Here is a 17,656-nt window from a genome sequence, read left to right as displayed (position 1 = left end):
TTACAAGTCATTACAATAACATCAACTGTGCATTATATCATACATTACCTCAACGACCCAGAGCAAAGTCTGCCAGACAGAGAAAATAAAACATGTTCATGTTTGAAATATATGCAAATTTGTTTTGCAAAGGTTTTGAGAGAGAGAGAGAGAGAGAGAGAGAGAGAGAGAGAGAGAGAGAGAGAGAGAGAGAGAGAGAGAGAGAGATCAAAATTACAATCCAACCTTTTTGTACTTTCAGCATTTCCCATCCTAAAAAAAGTGGGAGCAATTCCTTTCTTGCACTGATAGTATTTCCATAGTCCCACAACGAGAAAGACATTCACTGACATCCACAGCAACGTAGCATTTTAGACAAATACCATATACATACACTGTACATGCCATGCACAACGAGAAGCCACCTTCTGAAGATTTTGGTACAGGTTTCTCCTCAGGTTTGGTGGTGATCAGCTTGTTAGTGATTGTACTTGTGGCATTTTCTATTGTATGGAAGTTGCTCAGTACAAACAGTTTTATATGAAGTCTGTGGCACGTACTGTGTGAAAGTAGAGTGGCTCTGAACTAAACTTGTTGTTAGTTATTAACTGTCAGCCCATTTGTTGCTGTAGTCTAATCAAAGGGTCTGATTACATGGCCAAACACAATATTCACTAAGAGAAACCATTATTTAGCATGAAACTGGCAGGAATGCAAACTTTTGATCTGTACTCCAAGATGAGTTTGAGAGCAAAAAAAATATTGTATGCTCTCCCTTAGATGATACTGCATATGCCACAGATACATGTTAAGTATTTACTGTTTATCAAGATCATCAATTTGGCAACAAAAGGTGCTTTGTCTCTAGTATATATATTTTTAATCACTAACTGTCACAAACTCACATATAGCTGCCTGCTGGAATTTCTTATCTCTAATGAGAGAAAAGAGTAGGCAATGTTATTTTCAGCTTTTGTGTTCTTAAAAGACACCCCCCCCCCCAAAAGAGAAAAAAGAAGCTTATCACAAGGTTCACGTTTGTTAAGGATACAACATTGAGATGTGACATTCACATAGAAACAAAACAAACACTTGGCAAATGGTTTTGGAAGAATTTGGGCGGGTAATGTAACATCTTTACTCGAGGCCAGGCTGGACCGCAATCATGAAAGGAGACTTCTTACTTGCTGCAAAAGGCCTTTCGTTTGTTCACGTAATGACCGTGACGTGTTGTCACAGCTGCAGTCTGTGGGCATTTCTATCATCCTTGCATGTCCCGTGAAATGCCATTTTGTCATCTTTCAACAGCTTATAATTTGCAGTAAAAAACTGTCTGATATACAGTAGAGTGTTCTAGTTAGGAAGTTTAGGGAAGTTCAAGAAATTCACTGGACCAGTGACCCAACTTCTGGCTTAGAGACTGAATACTGCCAGCAGTCTAGAGATCCAACATGGTCTGAATACCGTCAGTCCTTGTCCATGTGTAGATACTCTATGTCCCCTCTGGGTTATTTTTGCTGTTTCTTAAAAACACCAAACATAAAGATATTTTCAACATAATAACACATTGTAATAAACAATAACACTAACAATAATATTATAATAACAACAATATTTGCACAGATTTACCTATTCACAAAAAACATGTTTTCTAGATAGGTACAAAGAATTACTTTTTACAACCTACAATAAATATTGTGTTTTTTTCCCAACAGTTACATAGAAACTGTTTGACGCTGTTGCTTTTGGTTGCAGTATCAGTCTTGTCCTTTATGATAATTTTTCTATGATTTGACTGGAGTCATTCCTCAAAATGGAGGGTTGCAGTGTTTAGGAGGTGGTGTGAAAAGGTAGACTGGGGGTGTTTGATAGGATGTCTGTCCAGCTCCTCATGTCTCAGCAGGAGTTGTTTGCTCATCATGATGCCGACGGTTGCGGGGCTTCTTCTGTTCTTTCAACTCCTTTAAGCTTTTAGCTTTGTTGTCCCCGACGCTGCCGTCTGCAAGCTGCCAGTAATCCTGGCAATACTGGTTGATCAGGCCCATCTCTGGCTGGCTCAGGATCGTCAGCAGGTCCTTATACTGGCCGGCACTCGGAGTCCAGGCGCTGGATTGCAGTGGAGGGAGGGCTGGGCTGCCGGTCTCCACCAACACGTTGTTAACTGTACGACTGGATAGGACCACAAGCTGCAGTTTGACAAGTGTGTGTTTGAAGTTCTTCTCTGTGGACGTGCACTGGTAGATGCCACTGTCAGAGGACTGCAAGGAACGGATCAAAAGACCTTGGTCTGTTTTCAGGATGCGTCCCTCTGAGCGAATCTGGAAGGAACAGGAGGACAGTAAAGAGGACAATTTTATTAACTTCTTATAACTTCATTATTGTTAAAGGATAGGTTTGTGATTTTCAAAACTTTTTGAAACAACAGTCAGGTGCCTATAAACAATGAAAGAGGTCTTGTGATAGTTGCCCCCACTAATACTGGCCATTAAAAGATCCCTTTCAAATATGCTTACAATGCAAGGGATGGGAAACAAAACCCATGGTCTTCATTTTGTTAAAAAAATGTTCTTAAAAGTTCATCTTAAGCTAATGTGATGCTTCAGCAGTCCAAATCAGTTCAAGCAAGTGGGTATAGTTTTTTCTTTCTAGAATAAAATTCCTTCATTTAGTTTTCCCAGGACAGTGTTTCCCTGTTGAGCTGCAGAGGAAGAATAGTAACAAAATCTGGGCATTTGGCACAAAAAAACAGCAGTAGCTTTGAAAGATATCCACTTTATTTGATACATTTGGATGACTGAAACCTCAAATTAGTTTTGGATTAACTCATTTTTGCATTGAAGAGCATTTTCTCTCCCATCACTTACATTGGAAGCACATTAGGAAAGGATCTTTAATGGCCAGTATGAACAAAATGAATGAGTAACAGCAAGTTTCAATGTTCATTTTGGGCACCTGTAAATTGTTAAAACAGGAATTGAAAATTATTTTTTAAAAGTTTATATGGATAACTTGTTTGTATGCATTTGGTTTGTAGAAAACAGCTGCCTGCTGCTGCTGGAAACAATGAGAGTGGTGAGACTTTAAATAAACGCTAAAGTTGGGGGCAGTAAAACCAAAGCAATGGCTGGAAAGTCGCTATAAAGGAGTTAAGGGTAGCTGCAGATTCACATGATTGATCTCTTTGACGGATTAACTTGTCACATACAACTACTACTTTACATGTAAAATGTATTTCTTCATTAATCGAAAGACACTCACAGGATGTATAAATATAAATTCACAGATCGCTTCTTGTTCCATGGAAGTGATTATAAAGCAAGATAAGAATATTGAGGGGAAACAACTGCTTTACAGTAAAAGCTTTGCTCACCTCTTTCCTCCGGTCGCTGTTTTCTCTCTGAAGGTGCCATTTGAGAGACACATGAGGAGACCTGGCCTGGCACTCCAGGAATGTTGTGCTACCCTCCACCCCATATTGAACTGTCTCCAGCGTATTCTTATTGGCTTTAAAACAATAAGTAAAATACAAATGAAATGTGACTGCAGAATATTTGATTTGGGAATTGTGGGTTCGGGTGTACTGCAAGTGTTGATGCTCACCATTAGAGTTATAACCTCTGCACTGGCGGATTGGGTTGCCGTACTTTACATCCTGCCGACGGCTACGTCTAGAGGGGTCAGATCAACAGACGGGAATAAAGAGCTTAACTTCAACAAAAAAAACATCACATGAGTGCATGGAAGAATACCTCATTTACATATTTGTGTACGCACATACTGATACTAAGCCTGTATCCATGCATGTCCTATACTATCGTGATACTCACCTCTTCTGTGAGGCTGAGTATCTAGAGCAGGATTTGCCATCCCAGGCGCAGTACGGGTCCCTTGCCAGACAGCAGTCAGCGCAGGCCTCCCCATACACATCACAGCGATGAATAGCCAGGTTGGTCACACCCAGGACTGATCCTACATACAGTTGTTGCTATATAGAAAAAAAGTAGGTAAAGATTAGTTCATAAAAATAGATATGAAATAGTAATATTGTAAATATTTCTTATAATTATTATGAGATATCATACTATCTAAAGATTTGTTTTTTTGGTATAATATACTCTATTAGTCTTAGTTATTCCAGACTAATTTACCCGTTTGGATGAAATCTTCATGGTGGTAATTGGGGTGGGAACCTGCAGTGAAACAACAGCTTTCCTTTTAATCTCATATCACAAATATAATCCACATAAAGTTTGAATGGGATAGATAGAGAGGATGAGTGAACAGACTACTGTATGGTGAAGCAACTGACCTTAAAGACCTCCACTTCCTCCAAAACCAGCTCCTCAGTCTGCAAGTCATCTCGAGGCAAGACAATCACTTTTTGAACTGTCCCCCGATCTGAGAGACACAGGAGAGAAGAAAATGTAACCCGTTTACCTTTTGAGTTATTGACCTTTGACCCTAAACTCCCAGACTGGTGGCACTTATTTCTTCCTCCCTTCAAAATATCTTAGAAAGAGAACTGATCTGAGGACTCATTCAATCTGATTGATTTATGACAGACCCATTACTTGTGTGTGAACAATCTCTTATACTTGACAATACAATTCAAACTGTATATTGATATGACAATTATATTAGCAGGCAATCATCACGTAATGTGAGTTAAGGCCTTGGAGTACTGACCTGTGCCCAGGAAGAGCACCTCATAGCTCCCATCAGCAGCTGTCACTCGGTCCACTGCAATTGTGGTGAACTCATATTCCACGTTGGTTCTGACCACTAGGGGGTGCTTGTGCACTGGGTATACAGCATTGTACATGGTGGGATGGTTTCTCATGAAGTTGATAACCTCATCAGGGTAATCCTTTGTGGATTTCATGTTGGGGGTGAAAGTGCCTCCAGGACACTGTTAACAAATAAGAGATTTGACTGTCAATCTTTCTCTTTTGCAATTTACCAAATTCCTCGGCAGTAAAAATGATTTTGTTTTATTTTTTTATGTTTATAACTCACAGTGCCAGGTCGGGGGTAGGGGATCTTCCCAGTGTAAGCCACCCACTGGTAGTTGGGCCCTTCCTTGTGGGCAAAAGGGCCATTGAAGACCATACGGATGTCAGCCATGGAGTAGACGCACACTGCCGAGCCTTTAAACACGGATCTTGAGGAGGCCAGGACAGAGAGCGTGAATACAGAGAAAGACGCTAGAGGATACAGATTAACTCACTCCCTGAGATAATTACTGCGGGTGCTCTCTGTGACTGGTAGGATCTACTTCCTTCCCACGTACTCAGCCTGCCTCTTACAGGAACGCAATGAAACATTATGACGCACAAACACACTCTAAAACCAACTCAACTACAGTCAAGCTGTCTGACACACTGACATACAAACACCCACGTACTGCAGAGAATCGCCAGAGCACAGGCTCTCACTGCTGTGTGGTGGGTGTACTATGTTTGTAACTCCTGTCATGGGCCTCTATCATTAGCACTGCAAGTGTTTTTATCAGCTGGGTTTAAACGTGCCTGATGCCTAAGGAGAAGACGGAAACAATAACAGTATTTGTTTCTAAAGTACATTAATCTAGACATGTTTATTATGACTCAGTGCGCACTTCTCCTTGCTTGTGTGCAGCCAGAATCTCAATTTACATGTCTGGTTGGTCGTGTTTTCCCTTGAATTTTAATGCTGTGTTTTGAGATGACAACTTGCTATCAAACCTGACCTTTGTGGAACTATAGGCTCAGTCAGTCTCTCAGAGGAGCATGACTCCCTCTGGGCTTCAGATTCGCTGCCTAGTTTTATCTTTGTAGCGTGAAACTGACAGGCCATACTCAACACAGCATTTCAATATCAGAGAGAGCTGACACCTTCAGGCTGAGGGGAAAGGAAGAAAAACTGCAGGGGTAAACCAAAATACACCTTTCCCTCCCGTCTGCATAAAAGTTGTCAAGTTTGAGAAAGCTGTCAGACACTTACCCTGAAACTGAGAAGACTCCATAGATGACAGGATTCTTTGTGTCTTGAGTTGGCTGGATATACACATCTCCTAATAGGGAAAGAAATAATTCAAAGTGATTAGTCACAGTAACAAACCACAAAAATGCAGTCTTTCTACAGAAGCACAATAACTGCCAAATGATGAATTGTCAGACGAAGAAAACATGGTATATTAAGTAAATATTAGTGTGTCTCTCGTATCAAACTATCTAAAGGCTTAATTACTTCCCATATTCCACTTGGCTCCAACCTAAAGTTGTTGTAATTGTGACATATGGAGACTTTTAGGAGGGGGAACTATAGGAGAATTCCTCTTGCACTAGAGAGCCAGTGGTTATCAAAGCCTCTACGAGATCCTGAATCCAAACTCTTCCAATGTTGAAACTACAGTTCCTGAGTCTCAGCAGGGAATAGGAGTGAAATAGAGATCTCTGGTGAAACATGGCTTTAATAGGAGCCATATGCATCCAAAGTCTCTGGGGTTGAGGCAATTTAGGAACCCTGCATATCCTCTGATGGCTTAATGAGAAAAAAGTGCAAGGAAAAACAATAAGGATGAAAACTGAAATAAATTTAGTGGACAGGTTGAGTAGAAAAACACTGCATCCACAGACGAAAACAAAGGTCCATTTAATCTTTTTCATCAATGGGGAACTAGTTTTCTTTTAATGGCCTTGAACAGAGAGGAACAATTGGAAAATATCAATAACAATGAAAAAGCAGGACATCCTATCCTCTCCTTTATAATGCCTGTTAAGATCTTTTTCATAGTTATCTGTAAAATAAGAGGCAAGGCATTAAACTGACACATCACAGGAAGACTGTGGAGCCGCCATCACAGATATATCACTCAAATCTCACCTTAGCAACATGAGAAGCAGCATGTAAAATAACCAAATGCTAAGCCACAATTATGCATGTGGAATTGAGATTGACGTCTAATAACACATTGTTTGATCCTCATGCCCTTGGCGTTTTCTAGCACGCAGAAAGTAAACAGAAGGAAGCTTAAATCAACATGGCTAGAACAGAGACATAATTTCTGACTCTGCAAATATGCAAAATCAACAAACTTAACTGTGATAATGAGTTTGAAATCTTTTCAGAAAATAAATCACCTCACATGCCAAGGTATGAAAATGACAGGTAATGGCTGCACGCTAAAGCAAAAATTAACTTTTGGCAAACAAAGTAGAAATTCATAACCCATCTGACGCCAGTTTGACAGACCTCCTGGCTACAGAATAAGCGCAGTGCAAGAGAAAAGAAATAAATTAGCAGAGAACTGGAACAAGTTGCGTCACTCTAACTTTTGTTTCTGATGTGTCAGATCAGACTGAGTCTTTGAGACACTCGTCTTCACATTAGCAGAGAAACATCAATGACTGCTGTGAGCGAAAAAAGAACACAAGTGAGTGGGGATAAATAAGATGTTTTAAAAAGTAAAAACAAAAGAGAAAGTGGATGTTACAAGGAGGACTGTCAAATGACTACAGATAGTATATCCTTATCTGCTTTATACTCATTTCAAGGGACCTACATCTTAAAAGATGAAGAAAAAATACAGTCAGAATACAAACAGAAAAGCAAAAGCAAAAATAAACAGTTTCTCCATTTACAGAATAGTAACATACAGAGGGGGAGGTTGGGGGTTGGACTACAGTGACAAGAAGAATAATTCAATGGAATAACAATGTTTCACTCCATAATTACAATTCAGTAAAGGCAATAAAACTTTATTGCCCACACAGTCATTCTCAATATTGTCTGGCAGACATTTTCATCTTTCTTGCATATGTGCGTCTCTTTCCCTCTGTCTTTATATTCCTCCTCTCCCTTGGTAAAACACTGAATGCTTTCTCCTCTGTTCGCCTCGGCATCGCCTCACCATCTGAATGTACTCCATACTCTCCCCTGAGTCCTCATACAACCACTCTGATGCCTCGGCTGGGCTCCATCAGGACCAGCGGGGCTGGAGACAGAATACATTTCTACCAGACGCCCTGTGGTTGTGGAAAGGCTGACCACAGAGCTGTGGGATGTTCCACTGTGCCTCGGGGCTAACAATGACCTCACTTTGAGTGCTCATCTGCACTGAGACTACAACTGACCTGCTGCGGTGTGGATAGATGACTAAAAGTGCTGCAACAGTGACAGAGGAGTGCTCTTCTGTCACTGACACTGAGTGCCTTTAATGCAGAACATACATTTGCAATTTGCAAAGATTCATTACAGCAGGATTAAGATCCTACCACACATTCAGTTCATAGCGGTGTTTGGATTATTAAATATGGTCACACTGCATGTGCATGTTGTTCGCCATCATCTGCAGACAATGCAATCATTTGAGTTCAACTTTTAACAGAAAATGAAAGGTTTTTTCTATCTATGTCAGCCCTTGCTTTGTCAGAACAGCTTTGTGTTTCAGGACCATGTAGATTGCATGCCATGCTTCATTATGATGATTTGTCTTCATTTTGGGATAATTATATATATCATAGCTACACTTTGAATGAAATGCATTTTTGTGAATAAAATATGAAACTTAATTTTATGCAATTAGTACCATTTCATCAAAAAGCTCCCACACAGAAGACTGAAAAACGTGATACAACAGTATTAATTTGAGTATAGCTTGAGTCCAGTCTATTTAGCTGCACTAGTTAGATGGCTTAAGGTAATGTGAGTTTTATCTTGCAGCTGAAATCAGTACACACTTTCTTTCTATAGTGAAATTTCACGAGCTTCATTCGTAGCGTGAAAACATTTTTCTCCTAAAATTTAGCAAGAAAACAGTGAAAAGTAGTGAAAGATTTGCTGCTCATACTACAAGTCATTACAATTTCAAGGATACTATAAATCCCTACATAATCCTGTCAGTCATGTGAATAACGGACAGGCTGGGGATGATCCACAGGGGGTCGGACTGATCCCAGCTGCTCATTATTTTGATTACTCTGTATGTGTGTGTGTATTTGATTTTTCTATTTCTTGCTTTTTTCAATGACAATACAAATTCTTTGCTGATCCTGCTGATGTGCTTGAAAGCAGAATGATCACAGTAAGGACAGTGCCTACAGGAGCCATATTGATGTTCAAAGGAAGATACATGTCAAGCTTAACATGTATGAGTCTGTGACACCTTAATCTTCCCAGTATTGCTGTACATATGCAGAGACGTGCTAAGTGCCTGGTGTGCGTCCCTACAGTAAGCCGTTGGCTCCACACACTGGAGCAAAATCTGAGTACATGTGGATTAACACTGTAGGCCTTGAAATTGTAACATCATTGTGAAAGTATGCAAAGCAAATGGAGGGCAAAATGTGAGGAGAACTCTACAAATGGGAGAGTTGTTACTGAATCTGTCAACAAGAAGTCCATCTGGAGGCCTTTGTTTTGCATTGTCGTGGTTACACTGTCACGTAAGAATTCTCACTTTTCTCTGCCAGTTTTTCTGTCAGGACATATTTATTATATGCCTAACACTAACTCTAAGCAGATGGGTTATATCTTTCCTGAGTGAGGGGAAACAATCTGTAAAAACACATTGTAAGTATTTAAGACAAATTGGTGCCGTTTGTCTTTGTGAGAAAAAGAAGTGTCATCTCTCTTACAGCTTTAAATGTGCAAACTTTTAGTGCGCGTGCAACGCTGAGTGGAGTGTAAATGCTCAACAGGTGGTGGACACAGGACACACTTGGCAAGGGGACGGACTGCATGTTGTCCAAAGATGATAGAAAGAGCTGTAGATGCTATAAAAAAGGTCATAAATAGAGAATCTTAAAGAGGGAAATAATAATTCAAACTCACTTAGTTCATCAAAGTGCGTCTCAATGCCGTCTGCTCCGGCCACTGAACAGATAAGACGAGCCTTCAGGAACGTGCTCCACTTGTTGACCAGGCAGCAGTGTCCACCATCGTCATTCTGCAAGTCAGAGACACACAGTAGTCATGAATCTACCTCAACGGGCTGAGTCCAAGCAACGTCTCACTGAGAGTGTTTCAGAAAAGAGTCCAAACTAACTGTACCGGGTCTGTTGTTATTGGGCCCGTATGAATAAAGATCAGCTCTGTGTTTCAACTTGGCCCATCTACGCAGGAGGTCAGCCAACTTCTGACTACTGCTGAGGTAAAGAATCAAGCCCCAGGACAATGATTCATAGGTTGGAACCTAGCACATTTCACAGAGTCCAAATGATTTGCAACATTGGAAGAAAAATACATTTTGTGTCTATCTTTATCTCCTGTAACATGGAGTGTGGAAGAATTCGGTGAAAGGGCAACATGTTTTAATATCCTACAGACAATGATAGAAATGTTTTTTCTGTTTACTGCATTGTATAACACATTCTGTTCAGATCATAGTTTAGTGAAGTGTTCAGCAAACACAGTATAGTTTTGAGGGACAGTTTGTCCATGTAGAGATGTTTTGAAAGTTTTGGAAACAGAATCATCATTTGACTGTTTTTGGTGAAAAACAATGCTCCGGGCCGCACCACTACATCCCTGAGTAAACACATTTCTGGCTTTGTACAGATGTCTATGCATGTATACAGATGTGGACTAAAGTAAACTCTGCTGCTCAAACACTTCATCCAGAAGAACAAAAATAACAGAATTCTTTCCAAACTTAGCTGTTAAGGCAAACAGCAAGGATTTTGTTTTCTGACGAGTAATTGGTGTGTTACAGTGGAGCAATTACTGATGATCACGGGGCACTTCCTTTCTGGGCCTTTGAGAGACTAAGAAACAGGCAATGGGCTATAACTAACCATTATGGAGACATATAAACCTTTCAGTTGTGATGATCAACATGAGGTTTTGCTGACTGGTGTGATAACTCACCAGGCAGATCCGCCCTATCCTAGACTGGGTCATGGGACTCTGTCCCATCTCAGAGGCTTTCTCGCGGAAGAAGAAGTAGAGCTTGTCATCATTCTTCTCAGCGCTGTCGGGGATGAGGTGTGCGTGGATGAATGTGGGATCTGTAGAGGAGTTAAAAAGACAGAGTAAGTATCACTAGCTTTGCAGTACATGTTGCTCTACATATAGGCTACATCCATATGTTCAGACTTTACTACATTTCATAGGCGCATATACCGGGAAATGTGTGAGTGCCCAGGGCTGTTCAAATCCTCAATTCATCAAGTCTGCAAGGGGCTTCAAGCTGACTTTCTGCAGAATTTCAGAGAGTCTGCTTCTTGGGATGTAGACTTTACTAGACTTCGCTAAAAAATAATTATTATAATTAATATCAATAAGGCTCTGACCATGTGAAAGAAATCAATAACATTATCCATCCAACTTAGAAAAAACAACCATTCAAGCGGTGAGGATTCAGCTGAGATATGATAATGCTCAAATAATCAAAGTAAATGGAAAGTTTCATAGCTACATATAAACCTTTATCTTACTTTATTGATTTCAAGTCTTGTCTCATGTTGAATTTTGACTCCTTGTGAATCAGATCCATCACAGACATGATGTGAAGGGAGTGCATTAAGATTTGGCACCAGAAATTATTTAAACTCTGACACAGAATCTGAATGAGAGACTATTGAAAATGAATACAGCTATAACAATAATAGCCGCCTGGAGCCTAAAACAGCACTTAACGCTCCTAAAACCAGCCCTTTATTTCTTCCTAGTGACAATGCTGAATATGACATCACAGTGCGCTCCCACTGGCTGACTTACTGGGTCACCACTGGACGCGCAACACAGGGTGCCCCTCCCTGCTGTGCCCAACCAGTGTCCCAAATGGGGACAAACCAAAACCAGAATGAGGGGGGTAACCAGGAGCCATGTAATGGTGGAGGGGAAATATCCGAGGGATTCCACATGGCTGATTAGCAGGACTCAGGTGTCCCGATTCAGTGTACCACCATCAGGGGACTGTTGTCAGGGCAACAGGGTCAGAGGAAAATCTGGGAGCCAGGAACGCTGGGGGAGGCCGTGATTGATTTGGCAACATCAACCGAGAGCATCCAACCAGCATTTATAATGCTGTGACAATCATGGTTAATTAGAGAGTGGAGGCTACTATGAGTCAGTATTGACATTCAGTAATTTCCTCCACTACTGACCTCGCTTTCAGACTATGCAGGCATGCAGTCAACAATTAGTGTTGAGCATTTTATGCTTTGAGTTGAATGATCACTGGGTCATGCGGAGCAGGCTGGAAAGATCAACAATCTAATTCCTAGAAGAGTCTAGCAGTGGACGATTTGCATGGCGTCAAAGCTACATATGGAGACTTTACAGCAAGGAACATCAGAAGATGTGGAATAAATTAAAATTGGCCTGGAGAGAAATAAGTAAAACAAATAGTGGTGGCTGCAGAACAAGCCGTGAGTTTAGACATTACCATTTAACCATCTGGAGTTGTACTGATCAGTCCTCATGGCTGTCTGCTTCCCCAGTGTACGGAAGATAGCAGAGTCTGTTCCCATGAAGTCAATGTAGACTCCTGAATACAGCTCTCCATCTGTCAGTCACACAGAAAGAGAGAAGGAAGGGTGTTGCGGAGGTGAAGTCATGATGGATGAAAAAAATGTTCAGCATAAAGTAAGGAACACGTCGTCTGCTAGTCTGATCCAAATACTTCTTTAGCTAGTCATTAAAAAGTTGCATTATCATCCCTCCAAATCTCATCTTAATCATACGGATAGCATGCAGAGCAGCTGTGGTCACTTTCCATGATGATTATAATTTCTTACAAACAAACGCAGTGCCAAAATACATCATACTCAATCACTCGCATCAGTTCAGAGGTGTTTGAAATGTCATGTTTAGGTTAAAAATGTTGACCTCACAATTACATTGCAATTACACCTCATACTCATCATACTCATTAGGCCAATCATTGTAATTTGAAAGGACAGCAGGATTTACACAGTCAATTTTGTTTCAGCGGAATCCATATTGCAAAGGTTAGTGGTCAACCAAAGGTTAATATTAGGTATTTGGTATAGTGCCCCCATCAGGCCTATTAGTGCAATTATCCATTACATTTTTAAAATAAAAATGTGTTGGGTAAAACCATGACATCACATCTGACATCAGATACTTCCTGATGCAATGTCTATATGTGATGTATGAAAAAGTTCAAAATGAATCTGCACTGGCTCTTCTACTATAGAAGTACTATGTATTCTACTGTGGTGACATTTTTAAAGCAGTAAGTGAGAGATGGCATTTTTAAGTAGTAAGTTTAAGGAAAAGGGGAATTACAGCTTTTTCTGTGTCAGTGCGGTATTTCTCAGCATAGCAAGTTATGTAAGAAAACCTGGAGCTGATTTTCTTGGTGTTACAGTTTTGCTCGGGTCAGCTGGTATTGAGCTGACATGGCGTAGCAAAAGAAGTCTCTGTCTCTTTCTCAAAAACACACACGCACGCTCGCACACACGCTCGCACACACGCTCACACACACGCTCACACACACGCTCACACACACGCTCACACACACACACACACACAGATACAGACACACACACACGCACACACACACACACACACACACAGGGCATGAGGTCACTGATCAACAACTATCTCTGACCACCTGTAAGCTGCTGACAACAAAAGACCACCCACTGACAAGAAAGTACACAGCAGACAGATCAAAGAAGTGGATGCATTGATAAAATTACATCTATACAGTACAGCGGTGTGACCTTGTACATGATGAGGAGTTAAAGTTTAAATTGAACAAGATTATCTTTAAATGAAAAACTTTACATTTGTATAAAAGGATATATCTGAAATTAATATTTTGCAGCTTTAGAGAGAATACTGTATGTGGTATAAAAATAATCCTTGGGGGTATGCAGACTGGAAACTAAAGACACACTGTATAATAGAACTTTGTTTTTCCACACACAGCTATCCACAAGCTGTCCACACATGTCATATGAAGAAAAAAAAAAAGCAGGTACTTACTGATCAAAGCAGAGACGCTGTTAAGTTTTGGGTCATAAGGACATTTTCCTTTCCCAGAATCCACTTTACCAGGTTCAAGACGGAAAATGTACTCCTGTAACGGTAAAGATTTAGGAAAACATAACTAATAACATTTTCTTACTTTTCTTTCTTATTTGGTAACAGATTTATGTGTGGATATATGTGTGTGTGTGTGCACGTGTGTGTTGGAGGGAGGTTATTCCTTGAATGCAGCACGTACAAGGCACTTTGAGTATACTTAGTTGTTAAAGGCAGCTTTAAATGCGACACTGAATCACACTAATAATGTGATCAGTTTTGAGACAGGGTAACAATGACGAGGTGTGAGGCGACCAACACGCACTTCACAGCACTACTGGATCTGCTGAGGGGAACAAAATGCTCACAAAGCCAGTTATCAGTGAGATGGAGAGGTGGAGGAAAATGCTGAGAGCAATCCAAAATTCATCCACCATGCCTGTGATGTTAGTGGCTCGTACAAGAATTCATTATTCCACAGTGCAAGAGGACATCTTGAACATCTGTGTCAACACTGGATATGTGTCTACATGGAGTTTTGTCAGGTACTTCAAAGCTGGTTGATGTAGGAAATATGTACGAGAAAGCAGAATAATGTAAAAGCTGCATATGTAACCTGCCTGTGAATATTTTTATAGTAGATAAGATACAGTATAACTAAAAAATATGTTGATTTGGTGGTGATTTGTAAAAAAACCCAAAAAAAACCACAATATAAAACCCCATAAATCAACCTAAAAGTGATATGCTGCTATGGTCAACAACTTTTGACTGAAAGACTTTCATATTGTATTCTTAAAGAAAAAAAGGAAACGGGCATTCAACTCTCCACTGACATGAGAATAGTACTTTTACAAAGAACTCTTTTGTGCTGGGTCTTACTAGAGGGAAGCATGTTTTCCACATTCATGGTGAACATTTTGGCAGTAGAGCTGTTTGAAGACTCTGCAGTTCAGTTAGCCACCTTAATAACCCAAGATATATATTTTTAAAGTCATGTTACCCCTACATCAACTGAGACTAGAAATATTCTTCAGGTGGGCATCAAACTTAAGAGCCTTTTACAAAACTCCCTTCAGCCCACCTTCGCCTCCAAAGGCTCTGATGTAGTACTGTAGTCTGCTGCCCGACTTGTTCTCCCTCCAGATTGGGGTGCCTGTAGGTAGTGGGACCCCTAAAACAGAGACATGGCACATTGGGCCATCTCGTTACTGACATTCGACAGCCCAGAACAAAGAAAATTAAGCTGACGATGACCATGACATAAAGAGATATGTAGAAAAAAAAAGGAAAGTGCAAAAAGAATGACCACAGGCATACAGTAGACTCAGCGAAAACAAAGAATTCTAAAAAACGAAAAAAAAGAAAATGGAGGAAGCAAATGGAGGTAGATAAAAGTGACGGTCAAAGTAGACCGAAGACACCCTGGTGGCTGACATCCATCATTTAGTAACCATGTTGGATTAGACATTAGACTCAGTGTCATGCAAACTCCATGCATTAAACATGCAGTGCCAGGAAACAGAAGAGGAAATGCAATAAAATGAATCAACCAACATGTGAAAAATTCATTACAGTAAATTCAGTAATAATAAAGTGAATTAAAAAAAATATTATAATACTAGTATTTCACAGAGCAAGATTGTTATTATCTTCAATCTACATGAACAAAGAATACTCCTAAACTAAGTAGTCCTTTTCGCCAAATCTGAAAAAATTTGAAACTGCAAAGGAAGCATTTGAAACAGCAGTAAAAAAAAGCACATAGAGTGATGTAGTTATAAAGGAAAAAGTTCACAGTTAAGAGGAAAGGTTGAGAGTTTATTGAGGACTAAAAGTGTGTGAAGCCCTTCATGTAACAAGCAGAAGAATTTCTGAACAAACGGTTTCTATTTACATCTACTCTTACTGAGGAAAATCTTTATAGCGTGAAGTAACATAGCTTTTGGGCCTTAGGGGAGAAGCTGAATGACAAGAGGCGGACTGACCTTTACATTGAAATCTGAACCCTCCCATTTGAACAGTGAGACTAAACAGGCAGCAAAGTGAATGTAAGTGCATGGACCAGCCCGGCCAGCAGCTGCTGTAGCTCCGCGTGGCCGTCGTGCTGGAGCAAAGGAGGGATGAAGGAAGGGACTGAGGAAGGGAGGGTTGAGCTACAAGGCTGATGATGGATGAGAGGCTCCATCAGTAATGATGGCCTTTCAGAGGCTCTCACAGCTAGACAGAAAGACAGACCACAGGCTCTGCTGTGTATAAACAGGTGAGGTGGGAGGGAGGACTACAAGGAGGAAACACACTGGTATTCACTGTAGATATACTGTCAACGTGCTATTCCCAGTGGTGAGAGAAGATTGGTGCCTCAATGGTCTGTTAGCAGTGGCAGTTAGGTACCTCACCAACAGCAATTTTGCAATAATAATGGAGATCTAGACAGCACTGGCCATGAGCTTTTTTTCCCTTCTTTGAGTCCTCCAGACCGTGAAACAGCACAAATCGATGAAAACTAAGAGGCGGAAAATGATGGAAGAAAAGCAGAGCCCATGAAACTGAAGAGCAAGAGCAGAAGGAGGTTCTCTGACCTGAGACTGATTGACAGATATGGTTCTTAAAAGAGGTGCAGAGTAAAAGGTCAAAATGTCTCCACGGGTGCCCGGCTGTGTCTTTGGTTACCTGTGACCTGCGTCCTCGGTCCACATAGGTGCAGATGGGGTTGTACGCTCCTGTTCCACACACATACAGGTGGGTCCGGTTCCATGGCTCAATCAGACGGATGAAGTTTCCACATTCTCCCTGTGGTAGAGCACAACAAAACTCTGCTTTACCTTTAGTTCCATTTAGGTTCCTCAAATGAAAATAAACATCTGATCATGAAAATGCAATGGGAAAAAATGGTTACATAATACATAATGCCCCACTGATGGTTAATAACCCCTCTGTCTGGCTTAAATCCATCACATCTATCATTTCCGCTGTTGGCTGGCTTGTGTTTGGCAGCTCTGTTCTCTGGCTCTGTGTGTCAGCCTGGCCCAGGCTTCAGATCAGACCACACTGTCAGAGGGAAAATGTTTCCAAACACCATAACTGTACAGCAGACACCAAGAAAAGCAGTGCATCTGAGCTGTGAAGAGTGTTTTCTATGGGACTGATGGTAAACCAGATTCAATGTTCTGTCATACTTAACAACTTGAAAACATTTTGGTTAGACCAAACTTGAGTGTTAAATCAAAATTTTGGTTTTTAGAGAGTAGATTTTAAAATCCAATTAGGGTTTTTCTTGTGAAGAACTAAAGACATGCTTGTTACTGCCAGCTTTTTAAAGGTGCACTGTGTATAATTTAGTGGCATCTTGTGGAACGGCCTTGTCAGAAATGGAATATAATATTACTAAGTATGTTTTTATTAGTTTATAATCACCTCAAAATAAAAATGGTTGTGTTTTTGTTACCTTAGAATGAGCCCTTTTATACCTACATGGGCCCTCTTACATGGAACACACAGAGTGTGTGTGTGTGTGTGTGTGTGTGTGTGTGTGTGTGTGTGTGGGGGGGGGGGGGGGGGGGGTGTATTCAGTTGACATATGACAGTTGTTGAAATGCAACTGAATTCTACACAATGGTCCTTTAAATATCAACACTGGTTTATTAAAAATTTAAATTATTCAAGTGGCGGTACAATGATAGTGCCACCAACATTT

At 40.5% G+C, this 17,656-nt stretch overlaps 1 protein-coding gene across 1 annotated transcript in view; it reads right to left on the bottom strand.

Annotated features, from left to right (window-relative positions):
* Positions 1–1,770: 1,770 nt before the first annotated feature.
* The window catches only part of sema3fa (sema domain, immunoglobulin domain (Ig), short basic domain, secreted, (semaphorin) 3Fa), a 46,414-nt gene continuing 30,528 nt past the window's right edge, over positions 1,771–17,656 (bottom strand). The window contains exons 5-19 of the mRNA XM_062442704.1: positions 16,633–16,752; positions 15,044–15,133; positions 13,921–14,014; positions 12,350–12,469; positions 10,828–10,967; positions 9,793–9,907; positions 5,962–6,031; positions 4,996–5,140; positions 4,666–4,888; positions 4,289–4,377; positions 4,128–4,169; positions 3,807–3,964; positions 3,580–3,647; positions 3,350–3,483; positions 1,771–2,297 (exon numbers count right to left, since the gene is read on the bottom strand). Coding sequence (XP_062298688.1) covers positions 1,869–2,297; positions 3,350–3,483; positions 3,580–3,647; positions 3,807–3,964; positions 4,128–4,169; positions 4,289–4,377; positions 4,666–4,888; positions 4,996–5,140; positions 5,962–6,031; positions 9,793–9,907; positions 10,828–10,967; positions 12,350–12,469; positions 13,921–14,014; positions 15,044–15,133; positions 16,633–16,752 — 2,037 coding nt within the window. The 3' untranslated portion in view covers positions 1,771–1,868. The remainder of the gene's footprint in view (positions 2,298–3,349; positions 3,484–3,579; positions 3,648–3,806; positions 3,965–4,127; positions 4,170–4,288; positions 4,378–4,665; positions 4,889–4,995; positions 5,141–5,961; positions 6,032–9,792; positions 9,908–10,827; positions 10,968–12,349; positions 12,470–13,920; positions 14,015–15,043; positions 15,134–16,632; positions 16,753–17,656) is intronic.

The sequence above is a fragment of the Scomber scombrus genome, chromosome 3 (genome assembly GCF_963691925.1).
Source record: "Scomber scombrus chromosome 3, fScoSco1.1, whole genome shotgun sequence".
Classification (NCBI taxonomy): domain Eukaryota; kingdom Metazoa; phylum Chordata; class Actinopteri; order Scombriformes; family Scombridae; genus Scomber; species Scomber scombrus.
The sequence above is the reverse complement of the archived record's forward strand: the minus strand, read 5'-3'. Positions and strand labels throughout refer to the sequence as shown.